General features: G+C 46.2%; 2 protein-coding genes across 5 annotated transcripts in view; both read right to left on the bottom strand.

Moving 5' to 3' along the window:
* Positions 1–1,328: 1,328 nt before the first annotated feature.
* Positions 1,329–14,322, bottom strand: SMIM1 (small integral membrane protein 1 (Vel blood group)). 4 transcript variants are annotated; one of them, XM_073316387.1, is made up of 4 exons: positions 14,250–14,322; positions 9,692–9,818; positions 7,114–7,249; positions 1,329–5,877 (listed from the first exon to the last, which is right to left on the bottom strand). In XM_073316387.1, exons 3-4 carry the CDS (start codon positions 7,215–7,217, stop codon positions 5,751–5,753), a joined length of 231 nt encoding a protein of 76 aa, XP_073172488.1. In that variant the 5' UTR covers positions 7,218–7,249; positions 9,692–9,818; positions 14,250–14,322; the 3' UTR covers positions 1,329–5,750. The 4 variants fall into 4 exon arrangements, with proteins under 4 accessions (XP_073172488.1, XP_073172490.1, XP_073172491.1 ...); XM_073316389.1 differs by lacking the exons at positions 9,692–9,818; positions 14,250–14,322 and adding exons at positions 7,489–7,562; positions 9,526–9,607; XM_073316390.1 differs by lacking the exons at positions 9,692–9,818; positions 14,250–14,322 and adding an exon at positions 13,792–13,874.
* A 19-nt stretch (positions 14,323–14,341) lies between these two features.
* Positions 14,342–24,458, bottom strand: part of CCDC27 (coiled-coil domain containing 27) — a 28,514-nt gene continuing 18,397 nt past the window's right edge. Inside the window, 10 exon segments of the mRNA XM_073316382.1 lie at positions 14,342–14,370; positions 14,372–14,947; positions 15,471–15,548; positions 15,726–15,856; positions 16,711–16,927; positions 19,987–20,148; positions 20,582–20,724; positions 21,319–21,447; positions 22,753–22,882; positions 23,648–23,817. Coding sequence (XP_073172483.1) covers positions 14,347–14,370; positions 14,372–14,947; positions 15,471–15,548; positions 15,726–15,856; positions 16,711–16,927; positions 19,987–20,148; positions 20,582–20,724; positions 21,319–21,447; positions 22,753–22,882; positions 23,648–23,788 — 1,731 coding nt within the window. The 5' untranslated portion in view covers positions 23,789–23,817 and the 3' untranslated portion in view covers positions 14,342–14,346.

The following is a 24,458-nucleotide window of genomic DNA, read 5'->3' as shown; positions in this document are numbered from 1 at the left end:
CAAAGGAGGTGCTAGGGCTCAAACAATCTTTTTACTTTCATAACTGATGGCAATATGAACGGCCATGCCCAGAGGTGTCAGGGCACAAATTAAGCACTGCTGCAGGGCTATGTTACTGCTTGGAAAACAAGCTTGTGCAGGTCACTTGTAAAGTGAGCCAGGATTCCTGCTGTTTGCTTTCTGTGCCCTGAGGGCTGACCCTTGTGGCCCCTCACAGCCTAGGCTAACTGCAGCTGGGTGCATAGTTTCCTGGCAGATGTTCCCTCATGTCTGGGAGCTGAGTGAAGGAGCAGAGCACGTGGGTGCGGGAACTAGGGCTGGGCAGGTGCTGCAGCACCCTGGGTTACGCTGTGAAAAGTTGGCTGGTGCCGTCAGAATGAGCCGAGCATTATTTCGCAATTGTTGAGAATTCCAGAGCTGTGCTGTGAGCAGGAATTTTGCTTTTGAACACACGTGGTTTACAGTTTCATTAGCTCGCTTTCAGCACCCCTACCATAAACTCTGGCCTTCCCCCCCCCCCCCATTCCCCATCCAGCTGGGAGCGGCTCCGCCATGGGAGCAGCCGGTAAGTGAAAGCATGATTGTTCTGCCAGGCTGGCCCAGGAGCAGAGGAGGAAGGTCCCTGCTAAGCAACGGGGACTCCCAGAGCCGGCTGGGGCTGGTGCTCCAAGGCAGAGGCTCCCCTGAAGAACTCGGCAGGGAGTGGGGGCAGCCAGCCAGGGGAGGGGCCCTGGGCATGCGGGGGTTGAGCCAGTGGAGCCTTGCCCGAAGGAAGAGCAGGGGCACTGCTGGCCAGGGAAGGAGCCAAGCAGGGCTGTCCCAGGGCAGCCGGATCTGCCCAGCCCCCAGCTGGACCCTGATAGCACATCTGGGAGTGGCTCCTGCAGATCAACCAGAGTTGCTTTGCCCTGGGGAGCCCTACACTGGAGCCGAACACCACCATCCTGATCGTGCAGCGGTGCGGCAGCTTTGCTGGGAATCCGCTACATACCCAGTGCAAAAATACTCCAGCCCAGTGCCCTGGAACCTTAGATAGGCCCTAGGCTCATGCTCTGGACAGGGAGAGGGACCAGCCTGCAGATTTTCCACTGGTGAATTTCCCACTCCAAGGTGCTAGCAACATAGTGATGTTGGTTAAATAAATTATCCAATCAGGGAACAGAATCAACACCCTGTGACTACCCCAGCCCAGTGCCAGTTGGCAAACAGCTACCTGCACCTGTTCACTAATGTTCAGTCCCAAAAGTTTATAAGTAATTTCAAATACGAAACGTACCACAGTTCACCATTTCCTTGCAGACCGGTCACCCGGAGAAGCTGAGGCAGACTCAATTATCAGTTATTTTATTACAAATAATTCCCCTCAGCATGACCTGGAGGGTTTGGGAGCAATAAAAAATTATCTTCGTGTGGCGTAAATCAGCATTGCTTTGTTCACATCAGTAAAGTTATTCTGATCTGTACCAGCTGAGGAGCGGGCCCAATGTATACACAGTGAAATACGTAACCTAGGATCGTAGTGGGCTTCAGAACTGGGACCAACATGCGATAGTTATTGGTGCACTAGAAAGATCCATCTAGATGGAGAGGTCTTGCTGTAAGTGGAAATCAAGGTGGAAGACGATCTTTCAGCAGGACAGTGGGACATTACCAAGAATGAGCCTGTCACGCAATAGAAGCCATCGTTATTAGCAACATTTACTTAATGGTGCACAGATGGGATTTTTTTTTTCTTTGTTTAAATCGATGTTTGACACGTAGGAAACGTGCTTCCTAAAAGGTTACAGCTAGTTTCTGGACCAAGAAAACAGGTTGACAAGTGTCCTTTTAAAACAAACAAGAACTACAAGCCTGTAGCATTCAGAAGCTGTGGTGGAAGTGGGATGAGGGTAGAGTCCAGTTTGGCCAAACTGCTGACTCATACTTTTAAGCAATAAAGCTCCTGAGCAGTACATCTTGTTCCTTGGGAACATGCCACTTTTATATTTGGGGAAAGGACTAAATATGTAATGGACCAGTTATCAAGATACAGCTGCAAGTGCTGTACCAGCAGGTAGGTGTTACGGTTGCATCAGAACCTTGGCCTGTGATATTCCCTCCTCTGCAAAACTGCTTCAGCCCCTAGCAATATGCCAGAAACTGGCACAAGTTATGTCACAAGTTATGTCCTGTGTGTGCTATGTAATAACTGTATTTCACAATTGCTTCCACACATTATTACTGTCAGGCATGAGATACAACAGGGGTCAGCACATAAAATACCTTAGCTAGATACTGGAGTGGAATTACTCTGGGTTTATGTAGGTGTAAGATCAGAAACTGGCTCAATTTGCCACACATCAATTCTAACAATGATCTCCAACGCCAAAGATTGTGTGCTCTCATACAGTGTTTTAAAATGCAATCACTCCTCTTCTGATAACTTTTTTCTCGAGATTGCTTGGTTCAAATCTCAGCCAGGTCAACAGCAACCAAAGTTACCACTCCGTGGTAGCCTGTGTGAAATTAATTGGGTGGGTCTGAGCCCAGTTGCTGGAGGGACAGGTGATCACATCACAAAACTATCATTGCATCCAGCACCCATTAGCTTCCTTCTTTGTGGTCTGTTGGAGGGAGCACAGGATTGCCATCGAGGCTGAACTCTCTGCTTAGACCTAAAAGTACCCCTGACTGATGGGTGTCAGCTGTGCAGTGTGGGGAAGTTGGCACTGTTGCTTCCTGGGCTCAGAGGATGCTAGGCTCCTGCCCCTCTGGGTTAGCACTTTGGACAACCATCGACTCAGGGCCACAGTAACTGCGTCAGACGGTGTGTTTGGAAAGAGGCAGCTCCCATCTAGCAGCACCACATTTTAAGGCAAATGAAGCCAGCATTAACTCAGGTTAGTGAAGGCTATTGCCAGAGGAGAAATCTCAGGGTTTGTACAGTCTTTCTGCTCTGTTGCTTTCTTCTGGCTGACAGGTTTAATTGTGCTTGCTTCTTTCATTCTGGTCAGATGATCAGGTCAGGAATGTATTTTGCTCATGAGATAGCTGGTGAAAAGTTATTTTGAAAGCCAAGATCTCTCCTCTCATGAAAAGTTAAGCAATGCCATTGTAAACAGGAGAGGAGGCAACGGCTGCCAAATTAGACCTACCCCACAGGTGTTTACCGTCACTGTAGGGATTGCCAGACAGCCCAGCTGGGATGAATCACTCTCCTCTGATAAGCAGTCCTGTGAATGAGTTGCTTGGAGATCCATGGCTGAAAAGCACTCTGAGAGCTTCCAGCTTATTAAACAGCTTTTACCCTCCAAAACTCCCAGATAGCCCCACAATAATCAGGATTCTGAGCCCTACGTAAGAGTGGCCTAGGGATCAGTGACACTAGTGAGCAGATGCAGAAGCTATTTCAGGGCAGTACATGGAATTGTGGGTAGCAGCAGCAGGGGAAGTTGAGAAATGAGTACAATGAATATCAAACCCAAAGTGCTCCCTTGTCTCATCCTGTCGTTACCCTGAAGTCTCCAGAGCACCTGCCCTGACCCAGTGCCCCATTCTATGTTGCCCTGCTGCCCCCAAGGCTGCAGATCAGGTTTCATTCTTTACCAGTGACTTAAAAAAACCAAACAGACCCCTTGGTAAATAAAATACTCAGTGCTGCTTTAGTTTACAGTTTGTGCTATCTAATGTGGCTTCTCTGACTGTTCGATGTGGGGGCTGGCCTGTCTCTTCCACAGATGCATCTTGGGCCAGTCCATCCAGAGCAATAGATACTGCTGACAGCATTGCTCAAATGCTTTTCCTCTCCCTTGTGTGACCTTCCACAGCACAGATCTGGGTTGACTCAGCATCTTTGCTCTTACAAGCATCCTGTCGAAAGGCTCCATTGCATGGGCTGTGGTCCAGTGGGGAATGAGGGAAGGAAGCAGAAGTTAGGAAAGGCAGCATGTGCCTGAGGGAACCCTGCCTCCTGGGGGAAGAAGAGAGGGATATGCTGATGAAAATGACATGAAGAGAACAACGGCCTACCACCATTTTGTTTGCAAACAGCCTTGAGTGGGGGAAAGAGAACAGAATCTGCATAACTTTGGCTAATGCACCAGGCTTGTACTAAATCCCTGAAATAACTGCATCAGTCTCTCCCCTTTGCTTAGTTGTGTCAGGCCAGGCTGCATGCATGCACCTCGTGCCTGGGAAAGCATTAATGCACATCTTAGATAAGATCTACCAGCAGGGCCTGCCTGGAGGATCGGAATTGGGGTTGTGCTCAGATGGGGTGAATTATTCTTGTCAGGATTGTTTAGAAGAGGCATGAGCTCAAATCTTTCTGCCTTGAGTGGGGTGGGGTTGGAATTTGGATCCCACCCAGACTCTTTACCGGGAGCCCTGGACCTTCAATTAGTTGAACCCCAAATACATAATGTACAGTCCCAGGGAGCTCCAAGAGTAGAGTTCCCTGACCTTTCCTATTCAAGCTGCAGTTCACAGGAAATTAGTCTAAGACAGCAAGATACACTTCAGTAGTCTCCCCTGTATATGCCTTTCCATTGAGACACATATTCCAGCACTGATCAGAGACATGGGCAGCCTGTTGGCTTTAAATCTCCTTTTTATTGCTTAAAACAATTTGACTTTGTTGCAGAAATATGCAGAGCTTTACATGCCTGCTGCACAGTTTGAAAATCTGTGGGAGAGCCCTGGTCTGGAAGAGAGTTTTCTAAAGGAAACATTAACATGATTATAAAGAGCAACCGGTTCCTTTGCAGGGGGAAGCCAGTGAGGTTATGATTAAAATAAAGGTTCCCATCACACTGGTTTATAATGAACCCAGCTATGCTGGAAGCTGGCATGCAGCCTTCCTGAAGAGTTAGTAGAGGGGTTGTGTGCAAAAGCCTTTAATCTTCCTGGCTGACGTGACTGATAGAGCATAAAGAAGTTTCAAAGGTTGGTTCAGCAAATCCTGTGAATCCAGGCACTGCACTCGCAGCCTCTAGTAAAGTGTAGGCTAGAAATAAGGGCTTGAAAAGAGAAAGATCCCAAACGTAAGGGAGCAGCACCTTGCTCCTGGAAAATTCATAGTCAAATAGAAGTGTATGTGTGTCGGCCCAGCGATCAACAAAGGGCTCCAGTGACTGCTAAGGAATTTGGATTAAAGTCTCCTGCACGTGCAATCAGGTGCACAAACGGGTTGGGTGCCCAGTGACAGGTTTGCTCACACAGCTACCCATTACGTGCTCACAAAATGGAGGTGTTTTCACATGCATATGGATGTTCCAGGAGGTATGCAGGTGCCATTAAGAAGCTCATAGAAAACATGCCCATGCAAAACCGGTACCCAGATCCCCTGCTGATGGGGGTGTCATAAGGGGTAAGGATGGAAACCGCAGGACCAGGGAGGAGTTCTCATTGCAATACAGGGCATTTTGGCAGCAGTGACAGGTTTTGGAAACAGCACATTTTGCTGATTCATGAGGGAGAGCACGTCCCTTTCTAGTTCCCCCTTTGCCTTTGTTGAGCCTTCAGCTGCGACTGTACGATCAGTTTTCTCGTAGGCAGCAAGACGTGCTGCATCCAGCACTGGCTTTGTGCACCTCCCTGATGCTGATGGTTCTTTTTGCGTGCTCATCTGACACATAGTGAAGATTCCTGCATCTTGCATGCATGCTTGGTGACTTGCCTGATTGCGGGTGGGAACTGGACAAGGAGGTTTGGGATTACCGCACCAGAGAAATCCAGGCCTGGGGTCCTGCCGGTGAATTTCACTGTTCCTTCTACTTGCACTTGTGCACATAGTAACCTGTCACGTAGCCAATGACAAAAACCGTCCAAAAGAGGATGTTTCCTCCAACCACTTTAACTGCAATGCCGATTTTCCCAGTGCACAGCTTAGTGTAGATTCTGGGGAGATAAACAGGGATAAGGAACAGCTGTAGTCATCCTGGCTGCATTAGCAAACCCAGTCAGCTCTACTTAGCCTGTTATTTGGCTGGGAGACCTGCTGTCAAACTCCAGGTTGGTATTGGAAGTGGTGCTGGTGATTCAGGAGGTGGCACCCAGTCACTAGTGATCAGCTGCCCTGTGAAAGGGGCTGCGAGGGCTATGCCATCTCCTGGATGAAATATAAAACCCAGGGCCTGACTGCTTGTGATCACTGAAGATTTTACAGCATCTCTCCTCAGAGTAGAAATCTTAGCCCTAATTCAGGGTACAGTCCACCTGGAGTAATTAAACTTTGTCTCCCTCAATCTTCCCTGAAGCTTCTGTTCAACACAACATTCTTCACAGCACTTCCTGAACTGTTGTGTAGCGTGGCTGTGTTCTGGCAAGAGGTGGCTGGTTTTAGTGGCAAGTGAAGTGATTCTAGTTTATTGTAAAACACGTTAGGGGGAAAGGTGTTAGAGAAATAAATGTTACTATTATTCTTACAGAGTCTACATGGGGGGAGAGAAAGGTCGTATATCTCTTCCTTTCCATGCGTTAGGGTGAGTGGAGGAAAGAATCACGATGCTGTAAGCCACTGAGTCACTGTTTGCAATTTTCTAGAACAAAGGAATTATTTAGAATTGTGTACAGACATCTTAGCTTTTAAAATCGTAACGTGGCAGCCAGCTATATCTGTAACTTCAGCTAGATTGTGAGTAGAGCCCAATTTCTCTGCTTTAAAAATTCCAAGTTTGGTTCCCATTCGGAAATCAATACTCAGGCATTAATCTCACTGACAACAGTGGCACTGTGTGATTGGAACCTTTGTGTGTTTCTGCGCTGCTATAAACTGAGAGACAAAGACAATCCTGGAAGATTTGACTCCATTATCTTCCAGGAGGTGATCTGTGTTGGCCTTGCAGAAATGCAGTTGGTAGATCCTGGGGAACAGTGTGTCTGGTTCTAGGACCATGTATGGTGGATGTAGGGCTACTCTGCTGATTGACCATGGGCAGTCAAACCGTGTGGGTTTCTGTAATTCCAGCACAGAGGAATAAAAGGTTGACAGACTCTCTAAGGCTAAGGAGAAGGACAAGAGGGCTTGCAGGGAGCCTCCATAGCTCAGGAGGAACACCTTGGCAAGAGGAATAGGTTCTGGACAGCTATTGTTGAGTCTACACCTCTTAGGCAGCCGAGCCACAGGGGTCTCACCTTTTACATCCCGACACCTCAGCAGTGGATGTGTTCACGCTGACTTCATCACGACTACTGTCATTCCACCTGCTGTACTGAACACCTGTGTCTTGAGGCTGCATCCTTCCAAGGAAAAGGTTGAAGGAAAAAGACTCTAGGAAGGAGGCAAAGGCAGATACAAGTTAAGCTGATGCCTTGACAAGAGGAAAAACTTAATGCAGTTTCCTAACTTTTGTTTATTCTCCTTTATTCCTTATGAAACTGACAATGACAGTCAATGATGTGACACCGGGCATGACCATGTGGGGTTACACTCTCTTACTGACTCCAGATCAATAGCTGTCAAGACTAATGAGAAATACAGGCATAAAGTATTGAGACAGCTATACGTACCAATTACTATCAGGGTTAAAACGGAATCCCTCTGAAAAGTCTGACAGGACTTTGAACGGGAACTTTGATCAAGCCTAAAAAAAAGTGGATGGGTGACTGTGAAACCACTCCTGAGATTCCATTTATTGATCTAAGTACATCAATCAACTGGGCTCGTGATAATTTTATGTGTAAACACCTGTTCATTGGGAATTAGACTGAGACTATCAAACCAATTCACCCAAGCAAATAAACCTACAATCTGGGGTGAAAGGCTCCAGCAAGTCATTCAATCTTATATATGCATTTGATTCGGGTCCAGATTCCAAACACCCACAAATCTTTGGAAGGCTTAAGAGCCCCCTCTCCCTGCAGAGTAAGGACTGCCTAGCTGCTGCCCTCCACACCCCAGAGGTGTCTGCACTTCAGTAAGGAGATGTATGTATGTCCCATGGTTTTTGAAGCATATTGGGATTCTCATGGTGAAAGGTCCCCCTACAGAAACGTAAAATTTTATTTTATGAAGCCTACCTAAAATTCTCACCAAGACTGAGTTATCTAAAGTTACTCCTTACTCTCTGTCTTGCAATGCAGGTTGTCTGTTTCTCATGTCATAAGCTCTTCCAGACTGAGAGTACCAGATATTTGTGCCTTGTAGAGAACACGCCATCGGCACTTAACAGATAATGCTTTACAACAGCTAATTTGCAGTAATTTTTAAATTCTCCTGTTGTTGCCACCTCCTTTATGACCCAGCCCTCCCGCTCCTGAGACACGGCGCGCAGCACCCAGTGCTGTGAGACAGCCATGCCTGGCAGAAGGGAGCTAGAAGAAAGGGTGGCCCTATGGGAAGCAGCACAAAAGAAAACTAGAAATGCAACTAATTGACGTGTGTCTGGGAAAGAAAGGGGACCTGGAACGCAGATGGGGCAGAACTGGGAAGGAGAAGATGGGGCAGGACCGAGAGGAATTATGCTGCCTGGGGGGTATTTTCAATTTGCCCTTTTAACTGTGATTATTTTCACTTGGACCCTAGCCTATGTTTTGTAAATAGAGGACTTTACGTTCTTGGCATTGCTGACATAACAATGTCCCTGATTAAGGTCCAAATTCTAAACCTGCTAGTGCCAGCAGTCGCACTGGTGTTTGCTAACGTACCATGTTAGCGATGAGACCCAGCAGCTCCGTTCAGAGTTCTGGCTCTGCGATCTAAATGCCTCTTTGTGCATATCCCTGTAGCATCTTGCAGGTTTTTAGAAACATTTACTATCATCTGCAACTTGGCATGAGCCTGGCATATTGTGAGGAATTTTTCAAAATATTTTTACATTTTTAAAGATGCCCCTTTTTGACCAGCATGGTGCCGGATCAGATTGGGTCAAAGGTGGCTTTAATCCACTTTAGCATTTGTCCAATCTTGGCGCTGCTGGAAAGTGGGTTAGAGCAGCCTGAAGGCTGTTCTAATTCACACCCATCTCCAGAGGCCACACAGGACTATCCCAGACTAACAGCCAGACACAACAGTGTCCTGGCCAAGCCTCCTCTTTGCTAGGCTGCACCTCCTGTGCTGGAGAAGGGGAAGCTGTGCAGGGCAGGAGGCACCCTGTGCCACAAGAGAATTCCTCCCTGTCAGGGGACTCTCCACTGCCTGACTTTGCTGGGTTATATCAACACTCTGCAGCTGCAGCCCCGCTGGGAATCTGGCCCCTGGTTTTCAATCTGATGGTGTTTTTTTCACTTATAAAAGCCATTGTCCCTGTACAGGGGTGACACAAGGAGCCTACTCTCCTTTAAAGTCCCAGGGAAGGACCCAGCACAACGTCAGTCCTTGCACTTTGGGATGTTGAGGAGCTGCTCCTTTCAGGTGTCTCCCTAGCTGCCTTCTGTATGATTTCCAGATCCAAAGGTCTCACATCCTCTCCAGGGATCAGTATATTCAAATAACATATTGACCAGTTGGCTAGAGCAGACACATTACTTCTGGCTGAGAGATTTTTAAAATGAAGCCATATTGCCTCTCTCCATTTCCCCCAAACCAACCAGTAAAAAGTAGTTTACCACTGGAATGGGCTTGGATTTTATACTCCTCCTCTCCTCTTAACGTCTGCACAGAGCTGGGCTTCAGCAAGTCTACCCCTGAAAATTGGGTGGAAAAGTGAAAAAAAGTAAGAAAAGAAAAGCGAGTTTGCCAGAGACTGTGTTTAAAGCTGCAGCGTGCTCTCACCTGAGGATCAAAGTCCTTCTCTGACTCTGCTCCACACTGTTTCTTGGAGAAAAATAACCCTTTGCCTTGAGCTCTTTCCTTGCTGGGTTGATTGTGAGCTTTTGAGCCTCGGTGTTTCCTGCGTGTGCTGTTGTATTAAACCAAGATTAGAGGAGGAGCAGGGAAGGAGGCGGGGCCCATCAGTTCAGAGCCTTTCAGCACAAAAACACAGGTGCCAGCTACAGCTGGCTGACTCCGTACATTCTGACCTAAGCACCAAATTGCTGGGGCAAAATTTCCACAGTTCCCACATGCAAATTCTTTAACCCCACTCCATCTGAAGGCAAATGAGGTGCATGCAATGGAGAATGCATGCCAAAGGCTTGATTTGAGGAAGGAGTATAAGGGTTACCACCAGAAACATTGACCATTGGATCTGGCCCTTCCTTTATTTCAGCATTCTGACCTCAGTGCCATCACAGCATTGGGATTCCAGTGAAAGGTGTGCATGGCCCTGGGAGAAGCTGGACAACAAGCAGGGGAAACTCTTGAATATTCTGTAATCCCTGAAATCCTGCCCGCAGCCCTTACTCCTCCTGGGCTAGATCCAGAGCTTCTCATTCTGTCCTCCACTGACATAATGTAGTTATTCCAGATTTACATCAGAGTTGTGAGATCAGAATAGGTACAGTGCATCAGAGATCTAGTCAGCACTATCAGTCTGAAGCAAAATCCTACACTTGTACTTCTCTCTTTAATGGTGCAGATTAGGGAACTGGACAGCTCGGGGGAAGGTTGCTGATGGGATACAGAGCCTTTCACACAGCCAGATTGCTTGCTGCAATGCAGCTCTGGTCTGTTGTTTCCAACTGAAGGCTGTCTGGTGCCCTGTCTGAAATCAGGCATAAGCCCCAGTTCAGTACTGAGTGGGCAGGTGTCAGCATCCCAAAATCACCTTTACAACTGGCAGCTAGATCATCCATCTCAGCAGAGAGGGCACACTTGAAGGGGCCTCAGAAATTAACTCCTGTCTTGTCCCCAGAGATAGTCCACTCCAGCCTGGAGTGGAGGCCCAATGTCAGGGTTCTACGGCGCTTGCCCATGTAGGACCCTTAGTCCAGCATCTCTCATCAGTAGTCAGTTCACAGAGAAATGCAAAAAGGAAGTTGATTTTGTGTTTGGTTGTATTAGAAATATTAAAACTGAAGAGAAAAGCAATGGCACATCCCCCACTACCATCGGCAATGGTGTTTTCCAAGAGACTATCAGCTGTGTGAAGACAGCACCTAGAACAATGCAAAGATCAGACTGAAGAGGGCAGTGGCAGACATTAGTCATGGAGATTCAGCCTGGTGCTAAGCTCACGAGGAAAATGTACTTTAGCCTGGTTGACCTTTGCAACAGACCTCTGGATGCAAGCATTGTAGAACTCCAGGCAAAGGGCTGGGACTGCCACACGGGGATGCATTTCATTTCCAAATAACTATGAGGCAACCATCTGAGTTGTGAATTTATTCTTCTGTTCTGTAGCAGAGAGGTTTGTATCCTTAGCCTTCCTAAGGGCTTTGGGTTTGAATCTCTTGTCACCCTGTGCCCTTTTGCAAAGTAGGAGTGAAATGGTACAAGTGAGTGGAGAATCCTAATTTGGCAGCGTTTCATCACCACTTTACACTGGTGTAGATGAGGTCACAAGGTCCAGGCCCTGAAGAACCAGACCTTTTATTTACTGTGACATAATTCAGCCAGAAATCTCGTACAGATGAGGAGGCTGTTTTATGCATTTGGAATAACTTTGTCCAATGGGAAATTCATAAGTGTGGATCTTGGTTGGGGTAAAACACAAACATGCAATTTCGATTTGTAACTGGCTTTGGAGCTACCTGCTGACAGCACGGAATTGGCATGATGCACACGGGGAAGTCTTCCGGGAAGTAGATATTAGGGTATTTGACCTGTTCTGTTAGTTAGAACAGAATAATCATGTGCATGTCAAGGAGGTGATCATCACATTGATTATGGAACTGGTTTAAAATTTTGGTCACAAAGGCAGGTTTCTAGTTTGCTGTTATTAATGGCAATAAGGTACAGTTGAAAAGTGACTCTGTAGAAATGACAGAGTGGGGTTCCGTGTTTGTCGCTCACTTTGCAATCCAAAAGATTTTATTTTTCTAATCGCCAGCCCTGCAAACTTGTCTTGGTATCTGAAAATCAAGCTGGTTTTCTATGGCTCACACATCGCTGACAAAAAAGATTTTGCAATGGGAACTCAATTAATAATTCTGCTAAGGGAACATGAGCCAGAATAGAATCCAGGTCCCGCTCTCAAAGCTGTATGAGTGCTACAGAGCTAAAAAGTGCAACCTAATTTTAGCCCGTGAAGTCAGCAGACATGATTGAATAAGCACAGGCAGATTAGCCGAGTAAGGAGGCATCATTTTTACCCTTAAGAACCACACTTTAAAATGCACAGCTTGGTCCATGTTCCTTATCTTGAACTGATAATTTTAATTTAATTTTGAACTTTAATTTCATACCAGAGATAAGAGACTCTAGACCAGGCCTTACTAAGGTGATTACTTCACCGCTAGAGGGTTAAAGTAATTTGGCCATGACATTTGAAATGGGGATCCAGGAACACACACCACCTACTGTGTTTATTGCAGAGGAAAACTGAACACTAACATTTTAAGGGCCAGATTTTCAGCCCAGCCCTGAGTCTCAGTCTTGCAGGAACCAAACTGCAAGGACAATTCTTCATCGGCAATTATTTGTGCTGGCATTTTAGGCCCTTGTAGATGTCTAAGTTCCCAGTTATACCCATAAATCTATTATCCGCAACTTGTGTCCACTAAAACGGAGACCAGTCTCAGAATCTGCACCTAAAACCTCACTAGGATGTTTAGGTTTGTAAAGACATTTCAGGCTTGTCTACATGGTGGGTTGCACTGGTTTAACTAAAGATGTGAATTTAAACCAGTTTAGTTGAGTCAATGCAAACTCCTGTGTGGACACTTATTTTTAAAAAAAGAGTGGCTTATTCTGGTTCAGTTTAAGTTGATAAGGAACAGATTTCAGCTAACCTGAAATAAAAGCTGGCTTTGCAGCAGTCCAAACTCCATGGTGGGTTAGAGGGTGCACAGCTGAATGGGAGGTTGGCAGTGACACTGTATGAGAGCCTGGCACAGTGGCTTAGCATTAAGGTTGGGAAAGGGGAGACTGATTACTAAAGCTTAGATTGCCAGCGCTAGTGATATCTAGCAGTGGGTGGGAACCATCCTGTTGTACAATATGCTCAGAGATGACCTGGATGTGATTGCTAGAATCTGGAAAGTTTGGAAGGCCTGCTTGTTTCAGGCCAGAGAAGCTTGGTGAGCCAGTGATTATGCCTGCACCCTGTGTTTAAAAGGAGCACAATGAGCAGCAATAGAATAACCTGGCCAAAGCAGGTGGTGTGCCCACAAAGGGAATCATTTTCATTTTCTAGCTCCTCTTATCCAAGGACCCCCAAAGCACTTTGCAAACTCACATTAACTCTCACACCTCCCATGTGAGGCGGAGATTGTTCTACAGATGGAAAATCCGAGAGAATAAGTGATTTATGGCAAATTGAGCGCTGATTCCAGTCCCCAACTCCAATTATGAGACAACAGTGTAGACTAATTAGAGATCAGCTGGCTTAACAGAATGCAGTTGAAGTCCGATTTAATTGTTTAATTTGTCAATAAAAAACAAAACACCAGAGAAAAACCAAAATGCAACCAGGAAAGAACCTCAGGGGAAAGGGCCTTTCTGACTCTGTGACTCAGCTGCAGGAATCAGCTCTCAGCGTACAAGGCCCTATTTCACAGGACTCTTTTTGTTGGTCTTAGAATTAGGAGAGGACAGATTTGCTGGCTCAGTGCTGAAGAGAGACGGGACCTTCACACCCTTCTGTTTCAGCATCTGATGAAAATCCAGCCGCTCACTAATTATTCTCTGGAAATCAGACATATTCACAGGAGAATCCAGCATTAGCCGTGGAGGTGATAGGATCGTTAAACTTTTCCTTCTCCCCTCACCTCTCTGCAGGTCCCCAGCTCAGGGGTCCAAGCAGAAGCATCATTCCACACTGAATCACATACCTGCATAGCCTCTAGTGCCTCCTCATCGCTAATTTCAGCTTGGGGGGATTTGGAGCCTGCAGTGCTGTATGTGGCCTGAATTATTTTGCTTCGAAATCTTTCAAACTTTGATTTTAAAAAGGAAAAAAAAAACTACCTTAGTTTAGGCTGAAGAGTTAACCAGGTTTCTCCAATTAAAGAGGGATACTGTTTGACACAAGCAAAGACCTACTCTCACTAGAGGGAGAATTTGAAGCAACCCTTGCTTTTAAGATATGCCAACAAGAGGGTTGGTATGACAGCTGGCATTTCTGACAGGTTCTCATGTCTCTGAATGTCCCCAGGAGACCAGTAAAGGGCAGGACTGAAATTCTGCCCTGGGCTGAGTATGTGCAATTCCAGATGGCTTCACCAGAAGCCCCACACAGACACCTAGTGGCAACGTGTGTCTCTGAATTAGTAACGTAAGCAAATCTGACCTGACGTTGGATGGAGTTGCACCTGCTTGCAGCAGGTCTGAATATGGCCCTTTAGGAATAAATCTGGAGAAATGTCTTCCCATGATGGCTGTTTAGCCTATTGCTGTATTTGAGAGAGGGGGGAATCCCCAGACGGGTTGGGAGGCTGTGGGATAAAATTCAGAAAGAAGTTTGGCATTGTAACTATTCTGCTCTGAAACCTCGGGGTCTCTTTTTCTTGGTATCCCATAAGACCCATAATTGAAACAAAAGCCCCTGGCAAGCACAGGAGCCCAAGCCGCCCGGGAAAGTTTGGGGAGCAAGTAGACTGTTAACTGCCAGGCCCTCCATTCCAGCTGCTGGAGCTGAGGTGCCAAAGGGAGTCCCATGCAGTCCACCCAGTGATTGTGTCTAAGGACGGCCCTGACTAAACTGGGGCCTTTGTTCTCGTTAGCTGGAGTCCCTCCCCCAGGAGAGAGGCCCGCAGTGAAGGAGGCTGTCTTTACCCTGGCATTGATGCACTCCAGTGCAACTTTGGCCTGCTGCTCAGTGTGCTTCAAGGCCTCGACTTGGCTCTGCATCTCACTTTGGTCACACAGCTGCTTCTGCACATGGTGCTGGGCTACCATAACCTCTGCCTGGAGCTGGTTGATCTTGCTCTGCAAATCATCAATCAGTTTGTTTTTCTCATCCAGTTTGGATTCTTGTTCTACAATGTCCTGAGGAGAAACGCAGTTCAGGAGGAATGAAGGAGAAAGCTGCCTTACTCAAACATCGGCATATGTCAATGCCCAGTAACGTTACTGGTTTGGGACTTTGTCCCCCCCGCCAGTTTTACCTATAGTATTTAATAATTATTCTAATTAAGAGCCATTAAAACAGGTTTGTTCCCTTTTTCATCAATTCAGGCTCGTTAGAAAAATTAAACTGAGCAATAAAGTGTATTGAGAAACAACATATGCCAGGGCTATCCCATCTCTGATTTTCATGGGACAAACTCCCCTGAAAAACTAGGGAGGACATGGATGGGTTTAGGGTTGCGAATAACTAGACTGAAAGACACAGGACATCAGTGCAGGATTTGGAGAGAGAGCAGGAAAGGACCTAAAGGAGCACAAGGTGCTCACACAATGGTATTGTTCTGTTTAATTTATACAGGCCCAGGCCTAAGAGGTGCACAGCAGGGAGAATTAGGGTGTTGGCTGCTGTAACTGAGCACAGGATTTTGCACCAATGAGTCACCTGTCGGAGTTTGTAATTTTCTCTCTCTATTATTCCCATCATTTCTTCACACTTCCGTTCTTCTCGAAGGCTGGAAAACTGAGAGGAAAAAGCTCCAGTTAACACATCATCCCCCTTACTACAGGTCACAGAATCATGATTTCCTGATTTGTTAAAAAAGAACAAAAAAAAAAAGTCTCACAAAGAATAAATTCCCAGTTTCCCACACTACCCAATGGTGGCCAATGGCCTGTGTTATGCTCTTAGTGATTGTACCTTGGCAGACATAGCTTGTAGTTGATTTCCCCGCTCTCTAAGCTCCTTCTGTAGCATTTCCTTTTCAGACTCAGTTCTCCGCAGCTGTGACTCTTGGAAAGCCAACTGCCTTTGCAAGGAAGTGATGGTACCTGTATAATCAGAGTAGAGTTCTGAACCAACTGAATCCCTGTTAAAGCCCTCAGGAAACCTCCCTCAAGTGATGAAAAAGGGGCCAGTCATTTTATTCCATAATCCAAAAGTCATCTAGTTGTGAACATAAGTTCTTAGAACTACAGTCACTACAGAAGTACAGTGAGGGTTAACACTTCAGCTGAATGATACTTTATCGCATGACTGAATTGAAGTGTCCATTTCTTAATGCCAGCCAAATTCATCTTGTGCAAGAGTCCAAAGACTTAGAAATGGTCTGACATGCAGAAGCTCCCTCCAGGCTAGCGACAGAATCATACAATCATAGAATCATAGAATATTAGGGTTGGAAGGGACCTCAGGAGGTCATCTAGTCCAACCCCCTGCTCAAAGCAGGACCAATCCCCAATTAAATCATCAGAAGCTGGACACGTCACAGAGTTCCCAAAGAGCTGCTAGCTAGACAGGGCTGCACCTCTTTGTTCAAAAGCTGCTCTTGATTAGCACCCGCATTGTTTAGCAGTTCAAACTTTACTAGGCACTTTTAAGTAGAATCTGCCCTTGGTTGGTAATAGGCATCTTTACCAGGCAAGCTGTAAGGGAAAAGTAGCTGCTGTTGTGGGGAAGCTACCTTTAAAACTGCAGAGGGAATAGAAGCTGCAGACTCTCAGTGAAGATCTAATGTAGATCCTTCCTAGACAGAAGGAACTGAGCCACAATTATGACTTCCTCTTGCTCCCCATAACCGGCATACAAATTGTTCGCAGAACAGGGGAAGAGTTTGGGATCGAGCCACTCGAGATACTCTCTGGTCTTTAGCCCTTTTGTGTTCCCCCTGTGCCAGTCCTGGTACCTGTGGCCATGTCATAGTCCATCTTTGCTTTCTCCAGTTCTTTACAGAGTTCTTGGTTCATTTGCTGGAATTCTTTGAGCTTGATCAGGGATGCTTTCTCTTCTGCTTCTGCCTCATTCTCCTCCTCCTCTTCAGAAGCCACTTCAATCTCTGTACCACTGAGAAGCTCTTTTTCCATGTCCTCTTGTCTCAAGCCCTTTTGCTGCATTTCTGAATACTGTAAGGACAAAAGGACAGGAAGAATTTTGAAAGTTGAAGCAAAATGCAGCCTTCGGTAGAGACTGGCTTTAGTCCTATCAGGCTCCATTTCTGGAGCTGAACATTGGAGGGACAAGAGTCTAGTTCTGGAGTTGCATTTAGGGCACCTCTAACCCTGAGCCAGACACCTTACAAATGGAATAATATAATGTATGGTGAAACATTGACACTGGCTTAAGAAAATGACTCAGTAACTGCTGCAGCTTAATTACTAGTTCCCTTTTCAACTTTTGGACAGCTCTGCTTCCTGTTCTTCTTCTTTATCTGAAAGTGTCTGTTGGGTCCAGCACTGGAGCATCTGGGGACCTCACAATGTCTAGATATTAAAAAAACATACTCCTGGAGGCACAACCCAAAAACCCAAGCAGACCTGGAGCAAGATTTCCGGAAGTTCATTATTGGGCTGCCCTCCTGCCTAATTTGGTCCAAATGCAAACAGACACCAAATCCACTGACCGTGAACTTGACCCAAAACCAGGCAATATCTCCAAGATACTACAAGAGAAGAAGATTCTGAATATTTGTCACTTTTATACATGAGCATTTGAAATGTGCTACATTGGAGCACCTTTTTGGATCTGTGTGGTTAGATGTATGTTTGTTTGTTTGTTTGTTTATAGACCCCCTCTGCACAATTAGGAGGATTAATTTATTTTAGGATCTGTCCACACTGATCTCTTTGGCTCCTGTGGTTAGACAATTTCCCTGGAATCTTCACAGCAGTGGACCCGGGAAGGAGGATTAAATTATAAGAATTTATCTTGTTGTAGATGTACCTTAATTTACACTGATGTAACTGAAAGCAGAATTTGGCCCAGAGATGTTAACCTAAGTTTTTCTTTATAATGATGGTTCTAAATGCTTTGGTTTTCAGTATACACTTTCCCATGTCTGCAAATCAGAGACCCAAAGGAGTTGGGGGAGAGAGGGCAATCTAGAGCAGGGGTTCTCGCAACAAATTTTTGGGTGGCCTCAGAGTGTGGCCACCAAGTCTCTTGCTGATGGCCGCTTTGACAATTTTTCCTAAAATACTTAATTAACTTTAGGAAAAACAAATACATATGCACATATACAGGTCCAATCAGTGTAATTTATTTATGTAGGGGTATTTTTGCAGACTCAATAATAACAACACACAGTTGTCTCTATTCTTTACTGGACCTAAACAGAATAAAAACACAAATAAGATGCTTTGCATGTTCTTGTCTTTGTTGTTGTTTCTTTGGCTTTTTTGGTTGCAGGTTTGTTTGGTTTTAGACTTGCTAACTAGTCTAAAGCCTTCTGTGAAAAGTAATATTTGTATGTTTCTTAAGATCACTTTTTCACAGCAGACACTTGTTATCTAGCTGGGAGGCAGTGAAAAGTGATATTAACAAACATGCAAATATCACTTTTCAGAGCAGACTTACTCAGCCCTGGCAAGCTGGGGGAACAAATTAAGCCTTGGATGGGGAGGTGGGTATGGAGGCAGTGGGAGCCAGGGTGATGGGGGTGGATGGGTGAGGGGCCAGGGGCGATAGGAGGGGGGTGAGTCTAAAGCCCAGCCACTGGAACCTGAAGCCCAGCAGCCAGAGAATGGAGCCCGCAGCTGTGCAGCCAGAGCCCAAAGCCCCATGGTCAGAGCCTGTGGCCAGAGCCCACCACCATGAGGCCAGAGCCTGCCGCCCACCAAACCAGGGCTGAAGCCGGAAGCCTGAGCCCCACCACCCCGGGGGAAGGTGGGGAACTCACACCGGCTGTCTGCTTCTCTGACATTTGTGGCTCAAGAGGGGGGCAGGACCCAACCCCTCCTTGCTGCCCCTTCTCCCCGAATCACTGCCCAAGAGGCTGTGGCCACAGGAAAAGCCCCTGGTGGTCGCATGCAACCATGGTGGTTGCATTTGAGAAATGCTGATCTAGAGCAGTGCTTCTCAAGCTATCTGATGTGGGGGACCAGCAATTTTTTTTCCAATGTGCGCCCAGACCTGCAGCTGATGGCTCCGGACCACCACTTTGAGTAGCACTGATCTAGGGGATGCAGTCACTAAAGGACACATTTAGCAACAGTGTGAAAAGTACATAATGGCAGAGACTCCTCTCATTCTACTGCCAGTTTCTTTTGCCATATCTGGACTAGTGCAGATCCTCTTTCACCTCCTTTTCCAGTTGCCATAGTTCCTCCTGGTCTTTCATCAAGGACTCAGACAGGCTAGCAATCTTGGAGTCCAGCATTTTATCAGAGTAGCTTAGTTTTAATTTTAAGCATGCCACCTCCTCTCTCAAATCTTCTCTAGTGCTGCTTTGTCCTAAGCCATCCTGCACTGAGCTGCTTAGCCTAGCCATCTTTGTCTTGCTGTCGTCAGCTACAGGTTCTGAGGCTGCATCTTTCTGCAAGGGAAAATTTTTAGTATGAGGAAAACTACCTAGGAAGCTAAAAGTAGGAAGCTGCTTTCCACACTCCTAGCTTGCAGCACATAAAGGAAAGAGCTTGGTGCAGTAACCACAAATATACCTCACCTTGTCAGTGAATTTTTAGTGCAAGGCCTCCACAATGGTTCTGGGGAAGCTGATAACATGTTTAGAAAATGATGCACAAATGAGCACTCCCAGCATTCCATTCTGCTTCAGATTGCCACCGACTGGCACAGTGATAGTCAGTAGCTTTATTACATCCCTTATGAGGCTCATAATCAAAATGGGACTGCTGGGGTGTGTGTGTCTCATTTGCATATAATTACCCAGAATGCTCTTCCCTCTCACTGTGCTACTAGTGAATTCAGAGCACAAGGAGGGCCTTAAATAGCTTTTATTTTGAACCTCCTTCCTCAGTCTGGTGTGTGTGAGTGTGTGCGCGCTCACGCACCTGTTTGAGGAAGTCCCCTATCTGCTTACATCATAGGATCAGAAGGGATCACAAGCATCATCACCATCAGCTTTTCCTCTAGTGATGGCCACTGCTGATAACCATTTTGTCTCTCACTATGAGGTCTGTCTTAAATGTGTGCTTCATTTCATACAGAGAAAATGAGTGTAAGTTACCTCGTTTGTGATGACACTTTCCCTCCTGAGCAGCTCCAGATGCTTCTTCAGATTCTCCATCTCATCTCTAAGGATAGAGATTGCATCATCCTTCCTTGCACATTCCTCCTCACATCTTGAAAGACGAATAATCTCTTCTCCCATCATCAACAAGCATCGTTCCTGGGGATAGAAACAGGCATACTGTTCACTCAAACAATGCATCTTAGGTTTGATGGGATATTGGTGGGCAAGAAAAAGATGGATGAATGGCATGCGAGGGGATGATGTACTGTATTTCAATATCTGCCCATCTGTAGGGAATTTAATGGCATCTAGTCTAAGGGACTAGGACCCAGAACTCCTAGGTTCTTTCTTATTTTACATGGACTTACTGCCATTCTCCTCTATTTGCTTTCCCTTCTTTCCTGCACTTCACGTTGTTTTGAAAAAGAACTCTGAGATCCTTTGAATCCATTTATCCAAATACAATTATATTATTAACGTAATTTACATCACACCCTTAGAAAGTTAATTTTCTAGCTGGATCACTTTGCAATTAACTATGTGTGTGGTCTCTTCTTCTTTTTGAAGTATTATAGCAACATTTTCTTACCTTCTCACGGATTACATCAATGTACCATGGGATTTTACTCTCTCTAGGTCCTCTTTGTTGTTCGGGTGAAACTATTCCTTCTGTGAAACTCTTCCACTTAGAGAGTCCAGTGAGACTTCTACTGTGTGGGAGCTGGCCAGCTTCTGGGGGGTGGGGGAGAGGGGAATAGTGGAAAGAGCATTTATCTAAATAACAACCAGAGTCTTGGAAAAACATATTTGTTCTGTCAAACTTATTTCTTCTGGCAACAAATCTTGATTACTAACCTCAGCGCTTTGGGTTCCACTGACTGTACCATTTAAAAAACTCCTCAGAAATTATTATTTACCATACTGAATTAAAAGCAGTGACCCAGCCTGCAATGGATAGGCTTCAAAAGGGAGTTGTGTCTTGTTCCAACTTCTGGCTACAACCTTGATCAGCAAAATCCTCCAACTTATGGCTGGACTTGTATGTGCCCTGTGTTCTGCATATAACCACACCTAGACTGGAACAGGGACCCTGAAGGACCATAGACAGCACTTCTACTACATGGTGCAGGTTGCTCTATGGAGTATACAGCTTGGAGATCATGTCATGCCACCAACTGGTTAAAAAGAGCAACCAAGGCAAGCCCAGTGGTGTTTCCTGGAGCAGTGTAATGCGCTAACTTGCAAACACAACAATTTCGCAGCTGATTTTTACCCTCCTGGGAAAACACACATGCACACTCTTCACAGTCATCCCCTTACCCTTACCTTTGGTGACTGATTCTAATGAATGTGTGTTCTGAAGGGCAGCACTCCACTCTTCAAAGCTGAGTTGGGAGGACAGACTGATGGTACTGAAATTATAGCGCAAATCAGGAATGTCTGCTAAAGTACTTTCTGTGTTTAAAAAAAAAAAATTCTGGTTACTGCTAAGTGGTTTTTCTTTTTTGTTTTTGGCAAGGAAAAATATCCATTTGAGGTATTCCAGATTGTCGGAACTTTAACGTGACAGAAGGTATAAGCCAAAGTGTTGAAACTTTTACCAGTTTCAGAGAAGTGAAGAGAATGTGGGTTTTATGCAAAATGAGATGGACTGATTTAAATATTAAACATTTATACTGAATTCCTAGTTCAGGTATGTGAGGAACCTATCACTTTTAATATCCAGGTAGATTTACATGGTCATGGTAACACAAACTTATGATAGAATGAAAGGGGCTGAGATCTGAGTCACCTCGTCCTTCTGAATAAGGAAAAATCTGTCTTCAGTCACAGAGGTTAAGGCTAAAAGGGACCACCAGAGCATCCAGAAACTAGTTCTGAAACTCTGTTCAGCATAAAACTGTCACAGCCCAGCATAAACCCAAAGGTTCCTTAGCCTGAAAAATGGGGCTGGTGTTCGGGACATAGGGAAAAACTCCTCTCAGTAGGACTACCCTACTCTGCGACTACCCCTTCAAGAGACAGTGTGGAGTTTACAGCCTAAACAGCCCGGGTGCAATCAAGAAGCACCCTGCCCGCCCTGGGGCTATTTATAAACAGGGAAAGGCAGCCAAGTAAGAGAGAAAGGAACCAGAAGTGGTGCTGGTGATAGTGGTTCAACCGTCCCATTGGTCACCAGCCTGACCTCAGCCTCAGAGACTTTGTGTTCTGATTATATGCTCTGACTCAACCCTCTGAGGTAAGGGCCTTATGAACTTGGTTAAATTGTTTCTTCCCTGACCTGCTGTCTAAGGGAAAAAGAGCCAGCTTGCCTGCCTCCTAGAACAATAAAAGAAGCTGGAACTCTAGATGGCTGGTGGTGGTCTGGAGACCCTCTGAATGGCAGGATGGTTTTTTGTTTGCATGGTCTTGGCCTCCTCCTTCTTGGATCATGTACACTTGCCTTTGGGTTTTTCACTTACTACCAGCTAGGCTTTTCTAACTTTGTCGTAGCATTGAGGAAATGCTAAATAAATGATACTGTCGAAAGCCCCTACTAGCAAATACATACTCGTCAAGTGCAAGATCCATATTACATGTTAAAGTCGTGCTGAGGGAATCATCAGTACTCTGCCTACCTGCAATTTGACGAATGAATGGGGAAACAATTTGTAGGACTTAAACAGGAGTACTGGGGAAATAAGGGCTATTGTGTGGGAGAAATAGCATATTACAGGAAAGGGTATTGAGGGGTTTGCTGATCTTCCTTGTGAGCCTTACCGAGCTGGGATGTTGAAGTTGCTCTGTTACTAAATCTAGGACATCCAGGGCGCATTAGAAAAGATCTCTGTAATTCCTCCACCTGGGGCTCATACTCTGACTCAAAGAAGCCAGCAGGTTTGATATTAGCCTGGCAAATAGGAGGAAATTAGACCATTAACTGGATGTGTCTTATTCAAAAAGTGCTTTTTAATTGTAGGTTGGCAGGAATGTAGGTGTAAATCCATTCTGTGATGTGACAACCAGCAATGATAGGCAGCTCAAGGTCAGAGCCTGATCTGCAAAGTATCCTCAACTCCATTTTGAAGTTGGTGGGAATAGAGGGGGCTCAGCATGTCATAGGAGGCACTGAGTTCACTGCAGGATCAGACCCTCACAAAGAAATCCTTCATCAAATGCTAAAATTCCTTTCTCCCACTTCCTTTCAGCTAAGATTTTCAAGGGAATTAAATGCCCAAATCCCCTTGAAACTGTGTGCCTAACCCCTTTCGGAACTGTCAGCATTAATCCAGGGGGTGGGATTATGATTTTACTGATAAACAAAGCATTGAAATTGCACAGGAGGGATGAAAATCCACTTCTTGCCATTACCTGCATATGACAGCTGGCCTTGGCTGCACTTGCCTTGAGAGGCCCCAATATTTTGTGGATAAGCAAATGGCATATGACTGGCTCCTGCGGTGTGCAGAATCCATTCTACTTAATGGGATTTTCCTTTCTTTGGAGCTTAAGCCTGAAAGAAGCTGCTGCCCAAAATGCCAACCTGCAAGGTGCTGAGTACTTCCCAGAAGGTGTATAGTGCTAGCAAGGCAGCCCCTCATAACCCTTTGCTTCTCAAATCAAATCCCATTTTATCATGTCTAAAATGTGATTAAAATAGCAGCATATTAAATACTTGGTTCTCATAGTAGCGTCTGACTGCTTGAGCTGATTTACTCAGCGTGGATCTACCGCTGGGAAGCTTCCATACTGGTGTCTGTTGCCTTCGGCTGCTTAATTCCTGGAGCTCACTGAAACCCTTCGTCATCAAGTTCATCTCTCTAATGGTGTTTCATCAATCTCAGCCTTTCACAACATGGAGAGGGGGAGAATTAACAGGAGCCTGCTGGGTTAAAAGGCCTATAATTTTACAGATCACATTTCCTCATTTGTGTTCCTGATAAGTTTCAATCCAAGGTTTTCAAACTGGGGGGCCTGCCCCCCTCGGGGGGGCAGTGGCAGAGGCAGAGAGGGACTTTCAGGGCAACACCAGCCCTATGTGGTTGAGGGTCTGGGCTGTGGGGAACAGGAGGAAGGAGAGCTGGCTTAGGGGTTGGGGGAGCCAGGGGAAGCAGGAGAGTGGGGCCAGGGACTGGACGGGGGCTGGGGGGAGCAGGGAGCTGGCTTAGGGGCTGGGAGCAGGAGGGAGGAGGGCTGGTTTAGGGGCTGGGGGCAGGAGGGAGGAGGGGTGACTCAGAGATTGGGGAGCAGGAGGCTGGTTTAGGGGTTGGGGGGACAGGGACTGGGGGGGCTGGCTTGGGGGCTGGGGGCAGGGAGTGGAGGGGGCTGGGAGCAGGAGGGAGGAGGGCTGACTCAGGGATTGGGGGAGCAGGGGGCTGGTTTAGGGGTTGGGGGGCCAGGGACTGGGGGGGCTGGCTTAGGGGGAGGGAGTGGAGGGAGCTGGGGGGAAGAGGGGATTGGGGGCTGGCTGGGGGCGGGGCGGCAGG

This window comes from Lepidochelys kempii, chromosome 18 (genome assembly GCF_965140265.1).
Source record: "Lepidochelys kempii isolate rLepKem1 chromosome 18, rLepKem1.hap2, whole genome shotgun sequence".
NCBI classification, from domain to species: Eukaryota; Metazoa; Chordata; order Testudines; family Cheloniidae; genus Lepidochelys; species Lepidochelys kempii.
Note: the sequence above shows the minus strand (reverse complement) of the source record. Positions and strands in the feature narration are given on the sequence as shown.

Excerpts from the sequence above, each read along its gene's own strand:
- SMIM1 (XM_073316387.1), bottom strand. The coding sequence starts at position 7,217 with ATGCAGCCTCAAGACACAGGTGTTCAGTACAGCAGGTGGAATGACAGT. Across the intron at positions 5,878-7,113 it reads GAGGTGTCGGGATGTAAAAG|AATCTACACTAAGCTGTGCA; the intron begins GTGAGACCCCTG and ends TTATCTCCCCAG.